This window comes from Morus notabilis, unplaced genomic scaffold (assembly GCF_000414095.1).
Source record: "Morus notabilis unplaced genomic scaffold, ASM41409v2 Scaffold1005, whole genome shotgun sequence".
In the NCBI taxonomy this organism is placed as follows: Eukaryota; Viridiplantae; Streptophyta; class Magnoliopsida; order Rosales; family Moraceae; genus Morus; species Morus notabilis.
Window position 1 is genome coordinate 335,144 of NW_010363292.1, and position 22,164 is coordinate 357,307.

General features: G+C 33.1%; 3 protein-coding genes across 4 annotated transcripts; 1 reads left to right on the forward strand and 2 right to left on the reverse strand.

Annotated features, from left to right (window-relative positions):
* Positions 1-3,137: 3,137 nt before the first annotated feature.
* On the forward strand, positions 3,138-6,361 carry LOC21398413 (golgin subfamily A member 4). The gene is made up of 5 exons (XM_010104059.2): positions 3,138-3,782; positions 4,279-4,575; positions 4,743-4,916; positions 5,052-5,261; positions 5,704-6,361. The coding sequence occupies exons 1-5, from the start codon at positions 3,258-3,260 to the stop codon at positions 6,133-6,135; spliced, it is 1,638 nt and encodes a 545-aa protein (XP_010102361.1). The 5' UTR covers positions 3,138-3,257; the 3' UTR covers positions 6,136-6,361.
* Positions 6,362-9,467: 3,106 nt separating this feature from the next.
* LOC21398414 (cinnamoyl-CoA reductase 1) lies at positions 9,468-21,364 on the reverse strand. Of its 2 annotated transcripts, XM_024169452.1 has the most exons (7): positions 21,291-21,364; positions 12,864-12,994; positions 12,036-12,205; positions 11,252-11,443; positions 10,841-11,003; positions 10,459-10,645; positions 9,468-10,102 (listed from the first exon to the last, which is right to left on the reverse strand). In XM_024169452.1, exons 2-7 carry the CDS (start codon positions 12,991-12,993, stop codon positions 9,958-9,960), a joined length of 987 nt encoding a protein of 328 aa, XP_024025220.1. In that variant the 5' UTR covers position 12,994; positions 21,291-21,364; the 3' UTR covers positions 9,468-9,957. The 2 variants fall into 2 exon arrangements, with proteins under 2 accessions (XP_024025220.1, XP_010102362.1); XM_010104060.2 differs by lacking the exon at positions 21,291-21,364 and having other exon boundaries at positions 12,864-13,050.
* On the reverse strand, positions 17,430-21,365 carry LOC21398415 (cinnamoyl-CoA reductase 1). Its single transcript, XM_010104061.2, has 6 exons — positions 21,160-21,365; positions 20,338-20,507; positions 18,986-19,177; positions 18,575-18,737; positions 18,193-18,379; positions 17,430-17,836 (listed from the first exon to the last, which is right to left on the reverse strand). Exons 1-6 carry the CDS (start codon positions 21,287-21,289, stop codon positions 17,692-17,694), a joined length of 987 nt encoding a protein of 328 aa, XP_010102363.1. The 5' UTR covers positions 21,290-21,365; the 3' UTR covers positions 17,430-17,691.
* Positions 21,366-22,164: the final 799 nt, after the last annotated feature.

Sequence of the window (22,164 nt, forward strand, 5' to 3'; positions counted from 1 at the left end):
AAAGAGAGGTTGCTTAATTTTGTTGAAGTCTAATTAATAATAGCAAACTTGCCACCTACAACGGTAAAATCATTGCACAATTGCATTTTATTAATCCATAATTAGTAAGAGAAGGGAATAGTACTTTAGTACATAAATTTATGCATATGCTTAAATGCCCAAGTTAAATTAACTTTTTTCTTCTCTCTCTCTTCTTTCTCTCGCTTAATATTTTAAAAACCTACCAACTTGGGAGATAGTTTCAATCTTCAGAAGAGCTTTTTCCTGTTTTTGAATCACCTTCAAAAATTTAAGATATGTTCTTTTCTCAAATTTAAGTTATGAACTTGAGTTTAGTACGTAAGAGAAAATAATATAGTAAAAAAAAAATTAAATTTAAATTTTTATAAAAAAAAAATATTGTAACAAAAAATTTGAGTTGTGATTTGAGTTAGGTAAAAAACATACCCTTAATGTTTACTGGCAATATTAGATGTATAACAATGGCACAATCAAAGCGCTGGTCCGTTATATATACCTTAAAAAAGCATAACCATTTAACGTCGATCAATGAATTATTTCAACTATTTAGGTAACTCTCAGTTCAAAATATGCTGATCTGTTTCCTTAAAAGTTCACAGTAAGAGTTATAATTGAATGTGGGTACCTAAGAAAAACTGTTTGGGTTGGTTTTCAAACTTTCCAAGTAAAACTTATATATATATATATATATATATATATATATATATATATATATATATATATAATTGCAGTACTCTTTTGAGAATTTTGTAATACGATGCCAATAGAATACAGTTTTTGCCTGTCTAGTTAAAATCAGGTATAATACTTTTTAATCTTTAAATCTAACCAGCAGAATAATATCATATGCCTCGTTTGTTTCACTTTTTTAAATTGAGAATTTTAATTAAAAAGTGAATTTATGTGAGAAAAAATATTATATCAAAAAAAGTTTGAGTTTAAATTTTTATGAGAGTTGTAATAAATAAATTATGATAGCTTAAGAATTTGATGAAGATAATAGTTAAAAACTTTACCCTAATATTATGATATTTCTATTGAGATTCTGTTTTTGAACGTCAAGTACAAAATACGTGTTAAATTATGTAAGTTTTACATTTTCTTTTTCATTTTTATACAAAATCCTGTAATCTCTCTTTTCAAAACATGGGTATATATTTCCAATAAAAAGTAAAGCAGCGTTTGGTTGGTGTTTAAATATTTATGCGGTGCAGCCAATAGCTTCCGGTTCGGGTAAGTCAGAAGGGACCCCACAAAAGTTTTGATTCAAACACGGTGCATGTCTCACTCCACTAGGCCATTTGTCGTTCTCATGGAAACCAAAAATAAACAAATAAAAAAAATTAATATTTCCAACAAAAGATTTTTTGAAAATGAATCATTTTTTTTTAATTTTTTTTTAAAATTAATACGTGAAGACCGAGAGAATCCCAGTGACTGTGAGAGAGAGAGAGAGCGGAACTGTGAGAGAAGAAGAAGAAGAAGAAGAGGAAGTGAAGAAGAATGAGAGAAACTCACGCCGAATCCGTCTAAAAATGCCACATTTCATTTATTATTAATTTATTATTATTATTAAAATAAATAAATAAAACAAACAGGCCTTCAACGGCACGGACCACTTCATTGATTAATCATTTCCTTCTGGTGTGACTTATGATGTGAAACCCAAATTGGACAATGACACTCCTCTCTCTTGGTCTGTGTGATTTCCTTTAAAACTCACAACTTCATAAATATATACGTATATATATATATATATATATATTTTCTTTTTTCTAAAAAAAAAAATCATTAGTGGGATATTGTCTGTTCAAGGTCGAAGCCGTTGCTTAATATTAATAGCTAGGTGGGTAATATGTTAAAATGATTATCTAATAAAGTGAAATTAATAAAATAATTTTTTTTTATTTTTTTTTTGAAAAAAAATATTTATTCATTCTTTGTAAAAAGATGTCATTTTATAAATAAAAATTTTTGAGAAATTATTTTACTAATAAAACTTTTCAAAAGAGTTATTTTTACAAAGGCCTCGAGCGAGGCTTTGTTTATAATTCGAATAAATCACGTTCTTGAGGGCTTGTTCTTTTAAAGTGTAACTTGAGGTAATTTTTGAGTTGAATTTAAGTTATAACTTGAGTTGAAGTTGTAACTTGAATAAAGTTGAATAAAGCTGAATAAAATTGGAACTTAAAAGAATATGAACTTGAATAAAATTGAAACTCGAGTTGTCTTTTTTTGAACAAAAGAACAACCCGAATCTTTAGCCAAAAAATAAATAAAAAAGAAAAAAAGGTTCGTGAGCAGCTTAATTATTATGATAAAGCATTTGGTAACGCTAAAATGGAGCTTCTGCAATCAATTTATATGTTTATTGTGTTGTTTCCTCATTGGACAAGGCAAGGGCAGGTCAATGTATATGCAAAAGTATTCCCATTCATTTTTATATGTTTATTTATCTTCTAGAGTACTTTGCTTTTGTCATTTGAAATAAATGAAATGAAGACTTTTGCATTATCAACTTATTAAATCGGTATACCTAAAAAATTATTAATTATGTGTATGATTCCGTGCTCTATTATTCATTTTTTTGAATTTCAAACTTTCATGATTAAATTTTGTAGACTAGGACTGAGGTTAGATTTGCTAATTTGCTAACTTAATTATTGATATAATTGCATGTTTATTTCTTTAGATGCAACATGATTAATGTGCAAATCTCATGTTTGCATGATGAATTAACAATGAATGAAATGAAATCTACGGCAAATATTTATTGCTTTTGTCCTTTTGGTCCCAACTGGGATTCGGTAGTGGCCAGCTCAATAAATAGCCACACAAGGATAAACCCGTCACAACACAACATTAAAAAAAAAAAAAAAAAAAAAAAAAAAAAAAAAAAAAAAACATTAACAAATCCAAAAAATCCTATTCAAATTCCCATGCACTAAATAACGGACAAAAAAAAATAATGAAATGAAATTAAAAAGAACACAGCACAAACAGCTTTCATTTGAAATCCCTGTTCTTGCTCTTAACGAGGTTGCACGCTCTCTCTCTCTTCTCTGTCCATGTCTCTGTCTCTGTCCTTCTCTCTCTCTCCTCTTTATCAGTTCCTTACAAAAGACCCAAACATACAGAGCTTTCTTTCTCTGACTCAATGAAACACCAACGAAACCGCTAGTTTCTTTTCTCTTTCAAAACCCAACAAATCAAACTTTCAAAGTTTTCATTCAAACATGTCAGTGACGATCGGAGCAATAGCCGCGGCGAGAAGGCCGAAATGGCAGTACCCACCGCCGCCTCCTACGCCGAGAATCCTGCACCTGCCAAGGAGGCCTCGCCGGAAAGTCAACAGCAGCAAGAACTTCCCGGGAAAATCCCCCTCGAACTTTCCCGGAAAATCCAGGAAGGACCGGAAGGGGAAGCTGGAGACGCTGTTCGATCAAGAGAGAGTGTTCACAAAAGTGAGCGTTCCGATAGTGTTGTTGGGAAACGAGTGCGGGGGTGATGAGGGGAGGAGGAGAGAGAGAGTTGAGGAGAGAGAAAGTGAGGTCATGATTGGTGGAGATGGTGGTGTTGGTGGTGGTTGTGATCATAAAATGGCGGCGTTGGAAGAGGGGAAGTGGAGATTCCAAGCGGAGATGTTGAGGGCGGAGTGTAATTTGCTGAGGATGGAGAAGGAGATTGCGGTTAAGAAGCTTGAGAGGACCAGAGTTAAGTTGGAGAGGACTCTTAAATCTGCTGTTCACTCTCTTGTTTACGTTAGTAGTTCATCTCTAATCTCTTCTTTTTACTGTTTGTTTCCTGGGAAAATGGATGGAAGTTTTTCATCTTTAGGAAAACCCAACTCTGAACTGAACATGGACAGAGTGGTTGTATATGTAGTTAGTACTTCAAGTGTGTTGGTAACGTACTTGGGGCGATCAAATATGGTGGCCTGTTTGGTCGATGAGAAAATTCTAGAATGAGAAAAAAAAAACCACATTTTTTAAAATCTAACTGGGGTTCTGGAATGTAGAGAGTTGAAGGGCATTTTTTTGAACTGTAAAAGATCTTGTCCTGTCAGTTTTGCATATCTTTTGATAATTTTGATATGATTTTGACTAAATTTAACGCTCCTCTTTAAGTGTTTAACAGTAATTAATAAATGGTGTCATGCAACTTTGATCAATGGAATAGTTTCCTTGGTTATTTACTTATTTATTTTGAATTGCTAGTGTTTGAATTTTTCTTTCAAATGATGTGTGGATTTCTCAGGAGAGACAGAAAATTTGCGAAGATGAAAATGTGAAGGTGGAATTGGAAGAAGAGATTCAACAATTGGCAGAGAAGCTAGAGAAGCTGAGAAGGAACTTGGAAGTCAAGAATTCGAGGGCTCGAAAATGTCACAACTTTGATAAACAAGCTGCTCTTCTTCAAAGAGAGCTAAAGATGTTTAGAAGAACATCGGATGAGATTTGCGTTAAAAAGATCCAAGAGATGGCAGAAGTCAGCTTTTCCATCAGAACAAAATCTAGACTTAATGAGAGCTTTTTTTCAAGTGACGACTCCAATGTAAGTATCAATAGCCCACTCTATAGTACCCTAATTGAGAGTAATTTTAACATTTTTATAAAAAAAAAAAAAACAAACAAAAAAATGCTTAAATATTCTTCTTCATCATAGTTTTTCAAATGGGTGTTTTTCTAATTGAAAAAAACCCCCCCCCAAAAAAAATGCAGGTGGAGATTCTGAGAAGAAAAATGGAAGGGTTGTCAAATGGGACATTATTAGAGAGAATGAAGGAGGAGTGTGGGTCCATGCTCTCCACAGCCAATTGTTCAGTTGCCAGTTCTGCCTCCACTTCTAAGAGAATTGAATTTACCGAGTCATCGCCAATAGAACAACCCCAAAAGGTAAAAATTTAGAAAAAGTAAACAAAAGGGTCTCTAGCTTTTATTTGGTTTTTTAATCTTCATGCATGATTTTGTTGATTTGTCATTAATCTATTTTTATCAACTTTTTCTTTCCTTTTTTTTTCCCCCCTGCAGGAGAATGAAGAGATTGTGTGCTCAGGGCGTTGTAAGGCTATAGTGAGAAGAATTCTAGAGCAAGTCCGAGCTGAGACAGAGCAGTGGTCTCAGATGCAAGAGATGTTGGGTCAAGTAAGGGAAGAAATGCAAGAATTGCAGGCTTCTCGAGACTTTTGGGAAGATCGAGCCGTCGATTACGATTACCAAATGCAATCACTACATTCTTCTGTAAGAATGCTATAATAATGGCCGTGTTTAGATCTCATTTTTGTTTTTCATGTTTTTTAAAAAATAACTTTTTTATAACGGTGTCTAAAGCAATAAAGATAAAAAATAAAAATGAAAATAATTTTTTAATTTAGTGTAAAATAAAAGAGAAATAAAAAATAATTTTTAGTCATTTTTTATTTTTTATTTTTGTTTTTTCCTCTCGAGTAGAAAGAAAAACATTAATTAGTTTTTTTATATTGAAAATAATCTCTTGATAAAATTATCAAAACGCATTTTTAAAAATAATTTTTGTTTAAAAACGTTTTTATTTTTATTTTCATACAAAAAAATAAAATTATTTCGAAACGAGTTCAGTGCGCCCAATATCTTTGTTATGTTTTTGCATATAGTAAACATTAAAGATTGTTTTAGGCATTGAGTTTCTGGTTTCTTGTTTTAGCTTCAAGAATGGAGGGAAAAGGCAATCTCATCTGAAAACAAAGCGAATCAACTAGAAGCACAAATGTACTTCCTCCGAAATGAGCTCGAATGGTTGAAGAAGGAACAAAAAACCGACGAAACGAGGACCAAATCTTCAGCGCTAGCTTCCATGGATGGACAACATGAAATGGAGAAGAGGGTGTTGGTTTGTCGCTTGAAAGAGAACCATCAAGATCGTCATCATCATGCCAATCGTAATCAAAGTAGCAGTAGCAAGCAAAAGGAGGCTTCAAATGATGTGAGAAGAAAAGCACAAACACACGGCAATAGACTTGTTGCTTCTTTAGAAAGGTCACCTTTACAAGATATTAGCAACTCGTGTGTTTCTCTCAAGCAACATAGTAGAGCGGTCTTCACTTTGGTGCCGTCCAGGACAAGCAAAAACTTTTAGGCAATGGTTTATGACTTTAAGTACTTTTAATTTAGCTTGGGGCTATTCATCATATTTTTGGTTATGTTTAATGTCAATGACTTAGTGGAAGATCCGGGTTCTCATCTCAAGTGAGGGTGATGAATTGCCACAGCGATTTTGCAGTTTTTTTTTTTTTTTTGGTTGTAGATTCTGCTTAAATGTTGGCAGAGCTAGGCTAACCAACATGCTAATTTTATGTAATAAAATCCCGTCTACTTGGTAGAATTAAGGTTTTTTTTTTTTTTTTTTTTTTTAATTTTTTCCTTCCCTTTTCAAGTTTACTACTGCTTTTGAGCATTACATTACAGCTCAAGGTCAAAGTCGTTACCAAAAACAAAAAAAAAAAGTGTGAAGAAGTTAAAGGCCGCCTAAAAAGATTCTAATAAACGGCAAGTAGTTTACAAACGAACACAAGATGTTTTATCTCATGAACGACATGTCGGTTACGATAGCAGTACTAGTACATACATGGTTGCAGTCTTGCAGAGTTGCTGCTGCTGGCACTGCTTCTTACTCTTTCTTTCTTTTTTGTTTTTTAAAAAAGACGTAATTATTAGAAGTGAAAAACAACTACCGTGTTTAGAATTATTTTTATTTTTATTTTTTGCGTTTTTGAAAAAAAAAATGATTTTAAAACGGTATTTGATACAATTAAAAATAAAAATGAAAACGATTTTTTAGTTTAGTATAAAATGAGAGAGAAATGAAATCGTTTTTCATTTTTTGTTTTCGTTTTCTCCTCTCTGAGTTGAGAGAAAGAGACATTAATGAATTTTTTTATAATGAAAATAATCTCTTAATAAAACTACCAAACGTATTTTTAAAAATGATTTCTATGAGATTGAATCGTTTTCATTTCTATATTCATACAAAAAACAAAATCATTTTAGAACGAGTTATAAACGCAACCAACGTGTTATGCGACGGCAAATCACCATTTGAAACGGCAAGACTAAATAAACGACATCAATTAACATTGTGTTCTTAAACTTACGTGCTAGACATTTTTCGAAAACAAAATAACACGTCGTTCATTGACCAAATAACAAAAATTTTGTTTTTTTCTTTTGGAAACAATTTCTTTTTTAAATGACTGGTTCATTAAAAAAAAGAAGGAAAAAAAAAACACTTTGTGAATTTGAAAAGAAAGTATAAGATATTCAAATTTTCCGACCCTTTTTGGTTGGAGGAGGTTTTGTATATTTCTATCCAAAGTGTCCAATGACTCGGTAATTCAAAAAAAAGAGAGAAAGAAAAAGACAGTCTTGTTCCGGAAGGCAGGGGCTCTTATACTGATTGCTTGGGCTGTATTTAATTTGCATATATACCTAAGTAAAGTTAATAATTATCTCTTAGCTATTCTAAAAAAAAAAAAAACAATTATCTTTTAGTTTTCCTTTTTTTTTTTGGCTAATATCATTTAGTTTTCTTTTATACATATGTATTTGGATCTTTTTATGTAGATCTGATACTCATAGAGTTATACTGTATGTTTTTAACGGTTAAATTTGATCAAAATCATATGATTTTAAAAAATTTAGAACAAACCGGTTTTTTATATAAATCTGATATTGAAAAACAGAAACCTAACAATCATGCAAATTTTTTAAATCAACCGTAGAAATCTCCTATTTATTTTCGTGTAAATAGTTTGTATTTAAATTACCTCTTGATTTTAGGAGATTAGATAGTAAACTTATCTTTCTTTTCTTTTCTTGTGGGTGGGGAAACTTAATTTTTTTGAATTCTCTACAACGTGTATACATAGGCCCCGTTCACTTCACCGATTCGAGTTTAGAATTCGAGTTTTGCTACAGTAAAAAACTCTCAGAAACAGTCACATCTAACTTTTTTATTACAGTAAAAAGCTCTCACATAACATCACATCTTAACTCGAATTAAAAACTCGAATCAGCGAACTAAACGGGCCCATAATCGTTAGAATGATTTGGAAAAGACTATGCCCTAATTTTCTCAGTCTAATTGTTTAATATCTGCTTAGTTTATAAAATATTCTCGGGCATACGCAACTTGGAGGTTTTGTTCTACTGGCGATTTCGTAAGTTCTCAACTTCATTATTTTGGGTTTTGAAAGATTTCTCTTAAAGCTTTTCAATGTCCACATTCATATTGATGCTTGTTTTCCCCCTTTTCTGATCTTTCATTTTGCTTTTTTCTTCCCATATTACATTCTTTAAAAATGCCTTCTAATTTTTTAGAAGACAGAATTATTAGTTGGGCATTCTCTCTCTTCTTTTTTTTTTTTTTTTTTGGCCTTTGGTGTAACTTGTTAATTGATTTTTTCAGTAAAGACATGGCAAAAAGTTCATCTTAGGATCTCTAGCGGCATCCGTTGTCATTGCATTTACAGATACCTGTAAGAAGTCATTTGAAGGTGAGTTTAAACTTTTGTATGATAAACCTCTTTCGCTGTATAATTGACTACTTTTACGTCAAAACTTTCATAGTTTAACAATATAGTTTTTTATTTGACAATCAGAGTTGTCACAAACGCAACGGCGGACACAATGTTAGACGGATATTTAGGGCAAATTAAGAATAAATTTCAGACTTAAACTCAGACTGCGGAGCCCGCCGGTTGTGTGAGTCCTACCGGCTACCGGAATTTCATTGTCAAATCTCATTCTGAGTAAGGAACATTATCTTTGACTCATTATAAACTTATGATTCTTTTTTAATATGTTGGCCGAATCAAGCCTTTTTAATAAGTTGTATTACTTTTTAAGTTTTTAATAATGCCGTTGCATAAGCCGTTACTGTAATGATAAATATATATATATATATATATTTAGTGCCGTCAATCACAGTTGTTTTGGTTCCATGAGATTTATTTGTATTCTTGATGGAATTATATTTTCTCTTAGGAAAATGCTTGCCCTAACATAATGGCAAAACATCAAAATGGGGTTATTTTTCACACCAAAATGATGTAACATTCACTTCAAACAATAAATTCATTTCCAACCCATGACACTATTTTTAATACAAAAAACAATATTCTGTGTATATTCTTTTTTGTCTCCCTTGTTTTATTAATTTGGTATTCCTCCAAATTTGGTATTGAATGAATAGGGCATCACTAAATTTGAGTTTCCACTGTTCACCCCGACACCATTCACACCAAAACAGCGTGAAAAATGGTGCTCGGATGGAGAAAATTCTCCACGGCAAACCCACTTTTCCACGCCAATCTAGCGTGGGTTGGAATTGCTCTTGCGAGCTTTATTTCTTTCAAGTTTTTTGGAATCAATGTTGCACGAACAACTAATAATGCTGCACAAATTTATTGATAATAAGATAAAAGTTCTTTGTGTTAATCTTGATGGGATTCATTTTCCCTTGGCAACTTACAAAACTTTCTTCGTGAAAGGATATTAAGATACAGGAATAGTACATCAAATGAAAAAGAACATACTACTTTTCACGACGTACTTCCTACAACATGAACACATTCCCTTGTCATTTTCATTCGGAAAAGATGAAATGGACAGCTATTATCCGATATGCAACTCTCTCCAGTTCACACAAAAACAATGTTCTTTTTTGCATTATTCTAGCATAAAACGGTATTGTTTTCATCTCAGTTTCCGCGTACGGAAAATTAGAGACCAATTGAAACATATGCGAAAATCGCAGCAACAAGCTAAGAGACAAAGATACGGAGAGTGGAGAGTCCTGTGCCCCACAAAATACTAATTCGAAAGCCGAATAGAATAGAGTTCCTACTTCATAACCATTGGTTTATAAAGGAAAGGACCTGAAGAGGGGTACTACTGACACTCAGAAATTGACAAATTGCTTTTCCTTCAAGCTTTCCACAGTTTCTTTGAGGCCGGTTTTCAATGGAATGAAGTCAATACCCAAGCTCGTCGCCTTTTCCTTGGACACCTGATAGGTTGGCATAAATAGTTTGTCATCTGCACACCTGCCAATTTCATTCAAAGTTGATGAAAGCGTAATGAATATTAAGCATATGCAACACATAAAAAGAACATGAAGTTTAGCTGACTATGTGAATACTATCTAAATCCTTAAAAATTAGGATATATCATGGAGAACAAATTTCAGCCGCCAGATGATGAAAAGAAACAACCTCAGCTGTTAAAAAGAAAGTAGTGAGCTTTTAGCTGAAGAATTTTGACAGTTCAGATAACTTCTATTCATCACCCAATGGCTGAAATTGAGCTTCATGGTACATCCCAAAAAAATTGGATGTGATGTATAGCTTCTTCTGACTGTTTGTCGTTTGCATTAAAGTAAGAAGGAAACAAGAGAACTTACTTCTCCGGAAGTGGTAACGATGGGTAGAGCTCACGTAGGAGTCTTACAATTTCCGAGTAGTGGGCAACGCTCTCAACCAAACAATATCTTCCACTAGCTGAAGGGACCTCATACGCCAGAATATGCGCATTGGCGACATCTTTGACATTGACCCATCCAACAGTCAAATTGAGAAACGTTTGTGCTCCTGCATCAAACAGACAGATGAAGAAACCGTCACCTAATCCATATCATGCAAGAAGAGATATCTAGAAAATCAGAAGTTGCTTTGTTACAATATTTCATTAAGATCGACGTAAATGGAATAACAATACGAGTTTCATCATTTGTCAATGAAGCAGATCCTTATAAACTTTGTTGATAATCAGAAAAGAGAAAGTACCATTTATTAAGTTCAAAATGGCGGCAGCACTTGTGTTTAGAGTTGGCTGTAACAGAGGACCAATCACCAATGCCGGGTTGATTGTAACCAGGTCAATACCCTTCTCTTTTACAAACTTCCAAGCAGCGTCCTCAGCCAAAGTCTTCGAAAGCCAGTACCATTGCTAGAAGCAAAGAGATGAAAGAAAGCCACCAAAAACATAATTATGGTACAAGCAACACTCACTGCTAACTAATTTCCATTTCCTTAGTAGATAAAGATGAAGAAGTAAAGTCCCCAAATAAGAAAGATTTTCCGAGGTACACAAACCTTTTAACGATTAAAACAGGTAAACAACATTTATTTAACAAGTTAATAATCATCACTGTTTCTACATTTGGAAAGACCATGAAGAAGAGTATTGGCCCATACCTTTAATTCCTTACAAATATCTGGATCTGAAAACCAGGTCTCATCAACTATCACATCTGGAGTTCGGGGCTTCCCATTGTATGAAACTGCAGCTATGGAAGACGTCAAAACCACCCGTTTAACAGATGAAGACTTTGCACAGGAGTTAAGAACATTAAGCGTTCCCTTCACGGCAGGATCAAGTAATTCTTCCTGAAAACAAGGCAGCATATCGAATAAATTTAACTTGCGCCCGCGCACGCGCACACACAAAAAAAGGGACTTCTTTTATTTCTTTATTATTAGAGAGTTTGTAGAATGTTTGCTTATATTGATCTGATATTGCAAGCTACGGCAGCAACATTTAAGAAAAGACTAAGGTTATTTGGAAGGATATAGATTGTATGTGGTTCCATAGTTCCCCAATGCTTACTCTATCTTAAATGATTATTTGCTGTTGTCAACAAAATTCTCAACTACATAAAGAAACACCTAAATTAACCCAGTTGGGGAAAATGGAGAGGGAGAAGAGAGCATTTTGTGTTTGGTATGATTCTCTTCTCTAATCCCTCTATGTTGCAAAAGATTAAAATCGGGATTCTTCGAAGTAATCGTTCTCCAATCGAAGCAATCGTTCACCAAATCCACTCCCTCCTCTTTCCCCTTTTCAACCAAACAACCATAGGTCCCAAAATCCTTTCACTAAAATCTTTTCACACCCATCCCTCCTACTAAAAAAGCTCTAAGTTCATAAATACCAACAAAACAAGAAGGAAAAAAGAGTAGTAGCAGATGAAAAGAAAACCTGTGGGTCTTTGACATCATGATAAAAGGGAGATGCGGTGTGAAAGACACCTTCAGAGCCTTCAATAGCATTGTCAAAGGAACCTTCTTCCAGTAAGTCTGCTTTGAAAAGCTGGAGTCTTTCCTTAGCCCCATCAAGTGAAGTTAAGTGAGCTGTTTTCTTTTGATCATCTATGCAACAAAATACAGCTGAATTAGCTCAACTATCCCTTTCAAAATCACCATCTAATCTATTAAGTAAAAGGTTAACAAAACTAAGGATATTATAGCTAATACAGGACAAAAACCACCCCAATCAAAACCCAGCACCAAGTTTTGCAAGTCACCAGCACCAAGTTATGCCAGCTCAATTTCCACAATTTCAATAATCAACCTCATTAGCTGTCGATAATCCACTTCACTTTCCTATTTTCCCCCACAAATGTAGTAACAAAATACACATTAGACATAAAAACGAACAAATATTAAAATCAAAAAGAATATCACGAAACCGGAAATGTCCAAGGAACAAACGCCGTCAGAGACTCAGAAAACAATAGTAATAATTAAAAAAAAAAAACAAAACACTTTTTACGTCTTATTCCAATTTACATCCATATTTTATAAATATATTATATTATTTCGCTTAAACATAAATTCACCAAATCTGACAAATCCATCAAAAGCTTCAATGAAAACACTTGTAATCAGGCATAATCTCAGTGGCCGATGGGTAAAGCTCATATTGAAAGGAATAGAAAGATTCGAAGATGGCGAAAATCAAGAGGATCATATATTCATATTCATGCACTAAGAAAAAGACAGAGAGAGAGAGGGAAAGAAAACTGACTTGGATCGCGAACAGAGGCTTTGACAGTGTAACCGCGTTGAAGAAGAAACTTGACGAGCCATGACGCTATGTAACCGGACGCTCCGGTTACGCACACCACCTTCCCTGCTCCGGTCACGATGCTGCTCATCCTTTTGGCTTCTCTCTTCTCACTGCTCTCTGTGCTTCTTTACGAGTTTAGGGTGACAATTCGTGTCACTTATCGTGTTTTGATCGTTTTTTTTTTAATTTACAGTCAATCTGAATATGACTCGTGACATAAAATTTTTTAAAAACTTCAACACGAATACGACACGACCACTTTATGAAATGACACGATACGACTCGAAAATGACTCGTGACATGACCCGTGAACTCAAAATTGACACGAAAATTGTATACTTTTATTTAGTTATTTACATATTAAAAATAACTTAAAATTTATAACACACTAAATTACAATAACATCTATTAAAATTAAGCAAATAATAATATAATATTTTGAGTATAACTATCATTATATCACAAGTTTATAATAAAATTTAAAATATAAAATGAAAAATATATATATTTTTTAGTTTTTTACGAGTTTTAAGTCGTGTTCGGGTTAGGCGGGTTTAATATGAAATTAATCAGTGTTTTTCGTATCAATTTCAAGTCAACCCAATTCTAACCCGAATATCTTTTTTCTCAACTCTAACTAACAAAATTCGTGTTAATTTTGAATCGTGTCGTAATCCATATTATCGGCCCTATTTACGACTGACTCTTTATTATTATTTTTTTTCTTTTGCCGTTTCAAACTTGGGCTTAGCTTTCGGGTAAACCTTCTTAAAGGCTCAATTAATGTGCAATTATTTTATTCTTTAAGTTTTCACCTTTTATTTTTGGGATTTTTTTACTATGGAATTTTAAAAAGTGCTCTATCACTGTTTTTTTAGTTGTTAGATAATTTTTTAACAATAAATCTTATAAATTTGAATTAAAAACTTATTGTTACAAATCTAGCCATGAAAAAATAATCCAATAATAAAAAAAACAGTACTTACCTTGAAATTTTTTTTTCGATTTCCACGGTAAAGAATCCCTTTATTTTTATCCATGTTCCGCAAAGGCAACTGCTGCCGTAATGGTGGGACCACGAAGCAGACACGTGGTACCCATTTATGGTAGATTTGATGATTTCCATCGGAAGCACAACACAAAAATAGAACGTGCAGGCTGTAGAGTTGATTGTGGCAAAAAAAAAAAAAAAAAAAAAAATGCACCAATTGTGCTTTAACAGTTGAACTTTTATAGGGGGTTTTTCCCTTCACTTTAATTTTAGTGAAACAACCTCAAAGAGTATAACTCTTGTGCTTAGTTCAGTTGTATTTTTGAGTTACAGTTACTTGAATATAAATTTTAAATTAAATTTAAGTTATAATATAAGTTAAAATTATAATTTAAGTTTATATTTAATTGTGCATGTGTGAATTATAGTTTGAGATTAAATTTTTTTTTAGTAGGAGTTGTGAATAGTGAGGAGAGAAACAACAAATTACCTTATCTTAACTCAAATTCAAGGGTGGCCATGAACTTAAAAACCGGGTATATTACTTGAGTTTAACTCAAGTTTTGTTTCGAGTTCCCCAAAGTTGAACACTAACTTGGGCCAAGATTTGAGCTCGAGTAGGCTTTTTTGAGTTTTTAGGTGGAAACGAACACACTCTTTAACATTCAAATTCGTCAAAATTTGCTCTTTTTAAGGGAAAAAAACCGTCAAAAATCTCACGGGTTGTTAATACTCTTAGTTCTTGATGTAGGAGTGACGCAACCATTCTTTTAAAAGTTACATTTAATGGGAATGGTGCAATTAAATCTTTTAAACATTATTCGAGAATCTATCCCAAGCATTATTCGTTTGGGTCTTTACTTCAAGAAGTCTTTTACGAGTCTGTGAGCACACCCAATATGTGAACACACCCAACTGATGGGCCCAAGCATTATTATGAGACCCAGACGTAGGCCATCTCGTAAGTTCAAGTATGCTCATGCATCAATTCATGAATTACAAACGCTATATCATTTCAGTCCAAAAACTTTTCATTTTGACAAATTACTCTTTAAAATTTTGGTTTTTTAATTTATTTGGTCTCTTAAACTAAAATTGATGAAAGATTTGTTAATTTTAAGAAGACAGTCACGTCTTACCGGATAATAATTGATATATTTAAGAAATTAGTTACACGAATGCAAAATATTCCCTCCATGGTGGTTAGTTAGAACCACTCAAAAACTACAAATGGTGATTGGGACATGATTATCTCTTCAGGAATTCAAGAAATTGTTTGTCAATTGTAGTATTAAGACCAAAACTGTAAATAAAAAAGAAAACCCAAAACGAAGCAAAATTCAAAGAATAATTTGTCAAAATTAAATGTTCACAACCTTAATAATGCTATTAATTTAGGAATTAATAACAATATCAATTTAGGAATTAATCATGCTAATAACCTTAATATTAAAATAATTTTAAAGAACAATGTTCACGACAATTAAATTAAAAGGGTTGATATCAAATGTCAAAGCTATTCCAAATAATAACTAATAGCATAGTCACCAAGTACATCAACTAAGTTTTCCACTAAATAGGAAATATAGCATCTGCCAATTTGACATAAATACTACCATGGTATTGATGTCTTATTTTTTCAAGTAAAAATTTGGGAGTTGTACCATATATGAAAAACATAACAACAAGCTAGGGTTCATAACTATTTGTTTCAAGTTTACTACTGCTTTTAAGCATTACATTACAGCTCAAGGTCAAAGTCGTTACCAAAAAAAAAAAAAAAAAGTGTAAAGGAGTCAAAGGCCGCCTAAAGGGATTCTAATAAACGGCAAGTAGTGTACAAACAAACACAAGATGTTTTATCTCATGAACGACATGTCGGTTACGATAATAGTACTAGTACATACATGGTTGCAGTCTTGCAGAGATGCTGCTGCTGGCACTGCTTCTTCATCTTTCTTTCTTTTTTTTTTTTTTTTTAAAAAAAGACGTAATTATTAGAAGTGAAAAACAACCACCGTGTTTAGAATTATTCTTGTTTTTATTTTTTATGTTTTTCAAGAAATAAAAAATAAAAAATATTTTAAAACGGTGTTTGACACAATTAAAGACAAAAAATGAAAACGAAAATGATTTTTAATTTAGTGTAAAATGAGAGAGAAATGAAATCGTTTTTCATTTTTTGTTTTCGTTTTCTCCTCTCTGAGTTGAGAGAAAGAGACATTAATGAGTTTTTTATAAAGAAAATAATATCTTAATAAAACTAACAAACGTATTTTCAAAAATGATTTTTATCTGAGATTGAAATCGTTTTTATTTCCATATTCATACAAAAAATAAAATTATTTTAGAACGAGTTCTAAACGCACCCGACGTGTTATGCGACGGAAAATCACCATTTGAAACGGCAAGACTAAATAAACGACATCAATTAACATGGTTCTTATACTTAAATGCCAGACATTTTTTGAAAATAAAATAACACGTCGTTCAGTGACCAAATAACAAATTTTTTTTTTCTTTTGGAAACAATTTCTTTTTTAAATGACAGGTTCATGAAAAAAAAGAAGGAAAAAAAAAAACACTTAATTTGTGAATTTGAAAAGAAAGTATATGATATTCGATTTTTCAGACCATTTTTGGTTGGAGGAGGTTTTGTATATTTCTATCCAAAATGTCCAATGACTCGGTCTAATTATCCGAATTCAAAAAAAGAGAGAGAAAAAGACAGTCTTGTTCCGGAAGGTTGGGGCTCTTTCTATGTAGATCTTATACTCATAGAGTTATACCGTATGTTTTTAACTGTTTAATTTGATTAAAATCATATGATTTGAAAAAATTTAGAACAAACCATTTTTTATATGAATCTGATATTGAAAAACAGAAACCTAGCAATCATGCAATTTTTTTTAAATCAGCCGTAGAAATCTCCTATTTATTTTCGTGTAAATAGTTTGTATTTAAATTACCTCTTGATTTTAGGAGATTAGATAGGAAACTTATCTCTCTTTTTTTTTTCTTGGGGGAGGGGAAACTTAATTTTTTTGAATTCTCTACAGCGTGTATACATAATCGTTAGCATGATATGGAAAAGGCTATGCCCTAATTTTCTCAGTCTAATTGTTTAATATCTGCTTAGTTTATAAAATATTCTTGGCCATACGCAACTTGGAGGTTTTGTTCTATTGGCGATTTCGTAAGTTCTCAACTTCATTATTTTGGGTTTTGAAAGATTTCTCTTGAAGCTTCTCAATGTCCACATTCATATTGACGCTTGTTTTTCCCCCTTTTCTGATCTTTCATTTTGCCTTTTGCTTCCCATATTACTTACTACAAATGAAAAAGAACACATTACTTTTCACGACATACTTACTACAACATAAACACATTCCTTTGTCACGGAGTAAAAATAAAACATAGTAAAGTCAACAATCCCAATATGAAAGGTGAGCAATATGTGAACATAAAAACAGTCATTTTCATTCGGAAAAGATGAAATGGACAGCTATTATCCGATATGCAACTCTCTCCAGTTCACACAAAAACAATGTTTCATTTTTGCATTATTCTAGCATAAAACGGTATTGTTTTCATCTCAGTTTCCGTGGATGGAAAATTAGAGACTAATTGAAACATATATGAAAAACGCAGCAACAAGCTGAGAGACAAAGATATGGAGAGTGGAGAGTCCTGTGCCCCACAAAATACTAATTCGAAAGCCGAATAGAATAGAGTTCCTACTTCATAACCATTGGTTTATAAAGGAAAGGACCTGAAGAGGGGTACTACTGCCACTCAGAAATTGACAAATTGCTTTTCCTTCAAGCTTTCCACAGTTTCTTTGAGGCCGGTTTTCAATGGAATGAAGTCAATACCCAAGCTCGTCGCCTTTTCCTTGGACACCTGATAGGTTGGCATAAATAGTTTGTCATCTGCACACCTGCCAATTTCATTCAAAGTTGATGAAAGCGTAATGAATATTAAGCATATGCAACACATAAAAAGAACATGAAGTTTAGCTGACTATGTGAATACTATCTAAATCCTTAAAAATTAGGATATATCATGGAGAACAAATTTCAGCCGCCAGATGATGAAAAGAAACAACCTCAGCTGTTAAAAAGAAAGTAGTCAGCTTTTAGCTGAAGAATTTTGACAGTTCAGATAACTTCTATTCATCACCCAATGGCTGAAATTGAGCTTCATGGTACATCCCAAAAAAATTGGATGTGATGTATAGCTTCTTCTGACTGTTTGTCGTTTGCATTAAAGTAAGAAGGAAACAAGAGAACTTACTTCTCCGGAAGTGGTAACGATGGGTAGAGCTCACGTAGGAGTCTTACAATTTCCGAGTAGTGGGCAACGCTCTCAACCAAACAATATCTTCCACTAGCTGAAGGGACCTCATACGCCAGAATATGCGCATTGGCGACATCTTTGACATTGACCCATCCAAGAGTAAAATTGAGAAACGTTTGTGCTCCTGCATCAAACAGACAGATGAAGAAACCATCACCAAATTCATATCATGCAAGAAGAGATATCTAGAAAATCAGAAGCTGCTTGGTTACCGTATTTCATTAAGATCGATGTAAATGGAATAACAATACGAGTTTCATCATTCGTCAATGAAGCAGATCCTTATAAACTTTGTTGATAATCAAAAAAGAGAAAGTACCATTTATTAAGTTCAAAATGGCGGCAGCACTTGTGTTTAGAGTTGGTTGTAACAGAGGACCAATCACCATTGCCGGGTTCATTGTAACCAGGTCAATACCCTTCTCTTTTACGAACTTCCAAGCAGCGTCCTCAGCCAAAGTCTTCGAAAGCACGTACCATTGCTAGAAGCAAAGAGATGAAAGAAAGCCACAAAAAACATAATTATGGTGCAAGCAACTCTCACTGCTAACTAATTTCCATTTCCTTAGTCGATAAAGATAAAGAAGTAAAGTCCCCAAATAAGAAAGATTTTCCGAGGTACACAAACCTTTTAACGATTAAAACAGGTAAACAACATTTATTTAACAAGTTAATAATCATCACTGTTTCTACATTTGGAAAGACCATGAAGAAGAGTATTGGCCCATACCTTTAATTCCTTACAAATATCTGGATCTGAAAACCAGGTCTCATCAACTATCACATCTGGAGTTCGGGGCTTCCCATTGTATGAAACTGCAGCTATGGAAGACGTCAAAACCACCCGTTTAACAGATGAAGACTTTGCACAGGAGTTAAGAACATTAAGCGTTCCCTTCACGGCAGGATCAAGTAATTCTGCCTGAAAACAAGGCAGCATATCGAATAAATTTAACTTGCGCCCACGCACACACACACAAAAAAAGGGACTTCTTTTATTTCTTTATTATTAGAGAGTTTTCTAGAATGTTTGCTTATATTGATCTGATATTGCAAGCTACGGCAGCAACATTGAGTATGTTTGGTAGGAAAGAAAAGTAGAAGGAAGGAAGAAGGTGGAGGAATTTTGGGAGGGAAAATGAAAATGTAGGTTGTTTGGTAGTAGAGAGAAGAGAAAGGAAGAGAAAATGGAGTGGAAAATAATACATGTGGACCCACCATTTTTTTTCTTTCCACAAGTGGGCAGAAAATGAGATGGAAAATGGGGACAACTCATTAAAGTGAGCAAAGTTACTAAACTACCCTTTTCTCCATCAACATCCAAGCAAAAAATTTAAGGGTATAAAAGTAATTTACTAGTAAGATCTTTTCTTTCCTCCCAATTTAACTTCCAATACCAAACAAGTGAAGGTAAGCTCATTTTCTTTCCATCTTCTCATACCAAACAACATAAAAAAAAATCAATTTCCTTTCCATCACTTCCATATTTCCTTTCTATCCTATTTTCTTTCCTTCCTACCAAACATAGTTAAGGAGAGGAGATAGCGAAAAATATTTAAATTTAAAAGAAAATAAAGAAAAAATAGTTAAAGGAAGCAGATGATGCTTACTAGATTATTTGCTTAGAGATCATTCTAAGGACGTTTCACAGACTAATGTAAGGTTATTTGGAAGGATATAGATTGTATGTGGTTCCATAGTTCCCCAATGCTTACTCTATCTTAAATGATTCTTTGCTGTTGTCAACAAAATTCTCAACTACATAAAGAAACACCTAAATTAACCCAGTTGGGGAAAATGGAGAGGGAGAAGAGAGCATTTTGTGTTGGGTATGATTCTCTTCTCTAATCCCTCTATGTTGCGAAAGAGTAAAAGCGGGATTCTTCGAAGCAATCGTTCACCAAATCCACTCCCTACTCTTTTCCCTTTTCAACCAAACAACGATAGGTCCCAAAATCCTTTCACTAAAATCTTTTCACACCCATCCCTCCTAGTTTTTTCCCTCCTACTAAAAAAGCACTAAGTTCATAAATACCAACAAAACAAGAAGGAAAAAAGAGTAGTAGCAGATGAAAAGAAAACCTCTGGGTCTTTGACATCATGATAAAAGGGAGATGCGGTGTGAAAGACACCTTCAGAGCCTTCAATAACAGAGTCGAAGGAACCTTCTTCCAGTAAGTCTGCTTTGAAAAGCTGGAGTCTTTCCTTAGCCCCATCAAGTGAAGTTAAGTGAGCTGTTTTCTTTTGATCATCTATGCAACAAAATACAGCTGAATTAGCTCAACTATCCCTTTCAAAATCACCATCTAATCTATTAAGTAAAAGGTTAACAAAACTAAGAATATTATAGCTAATACAGGACAAAAACCACCCCAATCAAAACCCAGCACCAAGTTTTGCAAGTCACCAGCACCAAGTTATGCCAGCTCAATTTCCACAATTTCTCAACCTCATTAGCTGTCGATAACCCACTTCACTTTCCTATTTTCCCCCACAAATGTAGTAACAAAATACACATTAGACATAAAAACGAACAAATATTAAAATCAAAAAGAATATCACGAAACCGGAAATGTCCAAGGAACAAACGCCGTCAGAGACTCAGAAAACAATAGTAATAATTAAAAAAAAAAACAAAACACTTTTTACGTCTTATTCCAATTTACATCCATATTATATAAATATATTATATTATTTCGCTTAAACATAAATTCACCAAATCTGACAAATCCATCAAAAGCTTCAATGAAAACACTTGTAATCAGGCATAATCTCAGTGGCCGATGGGTAAAGCTCATATTGAAAGGAATAGAAAGATTCGAAGATGGCGAAAATCAAGAGGGTCATATATTCATATTCATGCACTAAGAAAAAGAGAGAGAGAGAGAGGGAAAGAAAACTGACTTGGATCGCGAACAGAGGCTTTGACAGTGTAACCGCGTTGAAGAAGAAACTTGACGAGCCATGACGCTATGTAACCGGACGCTCCGGTTACGCACACCACCTTCCCTGCTCCGGTCACGATGCTGCTCATCCTTTTGGCTTCTCTCTTCTCACTGCTCTCTCTGCTTCTTTACGACTGTCTCTTTATTATATTATTATTATTTTTCTTTTGCCGTTTCAAACTTGGGCTTAGCTTTCGTGTAAACCTTCTTAAAGGCTCAATTAATGTGCAATTATTTTATTCTTGAATTTTCCACCTTTTATTTTTGGGATTTTTTACTGTTAGTTTTTTAACATTAAAATCTCATTAAGTTTGAATTAAAAACTTATTGTTATAAATCTAGCCATAAAAAAATAATCTAATCATAAAAAACAGTACTTACGTTGAAATTTTTTTTTTTGAATTTCACGGTAAAGAATCCCTTTATTTTTATCCATGTTCCGCAAAGGCAACTGCTGCCGTAATGGTGGGACCATGAAGCAGACACGTGAAATAAACGAGATTCAGGACTCGTTTATTTTACAGATTTAAATTTTTAATTTGAATTGAGATATAATATTTTTTGAGAGTTTTTTATTATAATAAAAAAAATTAAATGTGATATTTTTTAAAAATTTTTTATTATAAAAATTTAAAACTGAAAACTCAAATCGGTGAAGTGAACGAGTAACCAATGATTTCCATGGAAGCATAACACAAAAATAGAACGTGCAGGCTGCAGAGTTGATTGCGGCAAAAAAAAAAAAAAATGCACTAACTGTGCTTGAACAGTTGAACTTTTAATAGGGGTTTTTTAATCCCTTCACTTTAATTTTAGCAAAACAACCCTCAAAAAGTAAAGCTCTTGTGCTTGTTAGTTGCATTTTTGAATTACAGTAATTTGAGTACAAATTTTAAATTAAATTTAAGTTATAATATGAGTTAAAATTCTAACTTAAATTTATGTTTAATTGTGTATATTTAAA

What these genes read in the sequence shown, in the direction of transcription:
- LOC21398413 (XM_010104059.2), top strand. Translation starts at nt 3,258, where the DNA reads ATGTCAGTGACGATCGGAGCAATAGCCGCGGCGAGAAGGCCGAAATGG. An exon ending in CTGTTCACTCTCTTGTTTAC is followed by an intron (nt 3,783 to 4,278) that starts GTTAGTAGTTCA and finishes TGGATTTCTCAG; the next exon opens with GAGAGACAGAAAATTTGCGA. An exon ending in TGCAATCACTACATTCTTCT is followed by an intron (nt 5,262 to 5,703) that starts GTAAGAATGCTA and finishes TTCTTGTTTTAG; the next exon opens with CTTCAAGAATGGAGGGAAAA.
- LOC21398414 (XM_024169452.1), bottom strand. Translation starts at nt 12,993, where the DNA reads ATGAGCAGCATCGTGACCGGAGCAGGGAAGGTGGTGTGCGTAACCGGA. An exon ending in ATGATGTCAAAGACCCACAG is followed by an intron (nt 11,444 to 12,035) that starts GTTTTCTTTTCA and finishes CCTTGTTTTCAG; the next exon opens with GAAGAATTACTTGATCCTGC. An exon ending in CATTTTGAACTTAATAAATG is followed by an intron (nt 10,646 to 10,840) that starts GTACTTTCTCTT and finishes TGTTTGATGCAG; the next exon opens with GAGCACAAACGTTTCTCAAT.
- LOC21398415 (XM_010104061.2), bottom strand. Translation starts at nt 21,289, where the DNA reads ATGAGCAGCATCGTGACCGGAGCAGGGAAGGTGGTGTGCGTAACCGGA. An exon ending in ATGATGTCAAAGACCCAGAG is followed by an intron (nt 19,178 to 20,337) that starts GTTTTCTTTTCA and finishes CCTTGTTTTCAG; the next exon opens with GCAGAATTACTTGATCCTGC. An exon ending in CATTTTGAACTTAATAAATG is followed by an intron (nt 18,380 to 18,574) that starts GTACTTTCTCTT and finishes TGTTTGATGCAG; the next exon opens with GAGCACAAACGTTTCTCAAT.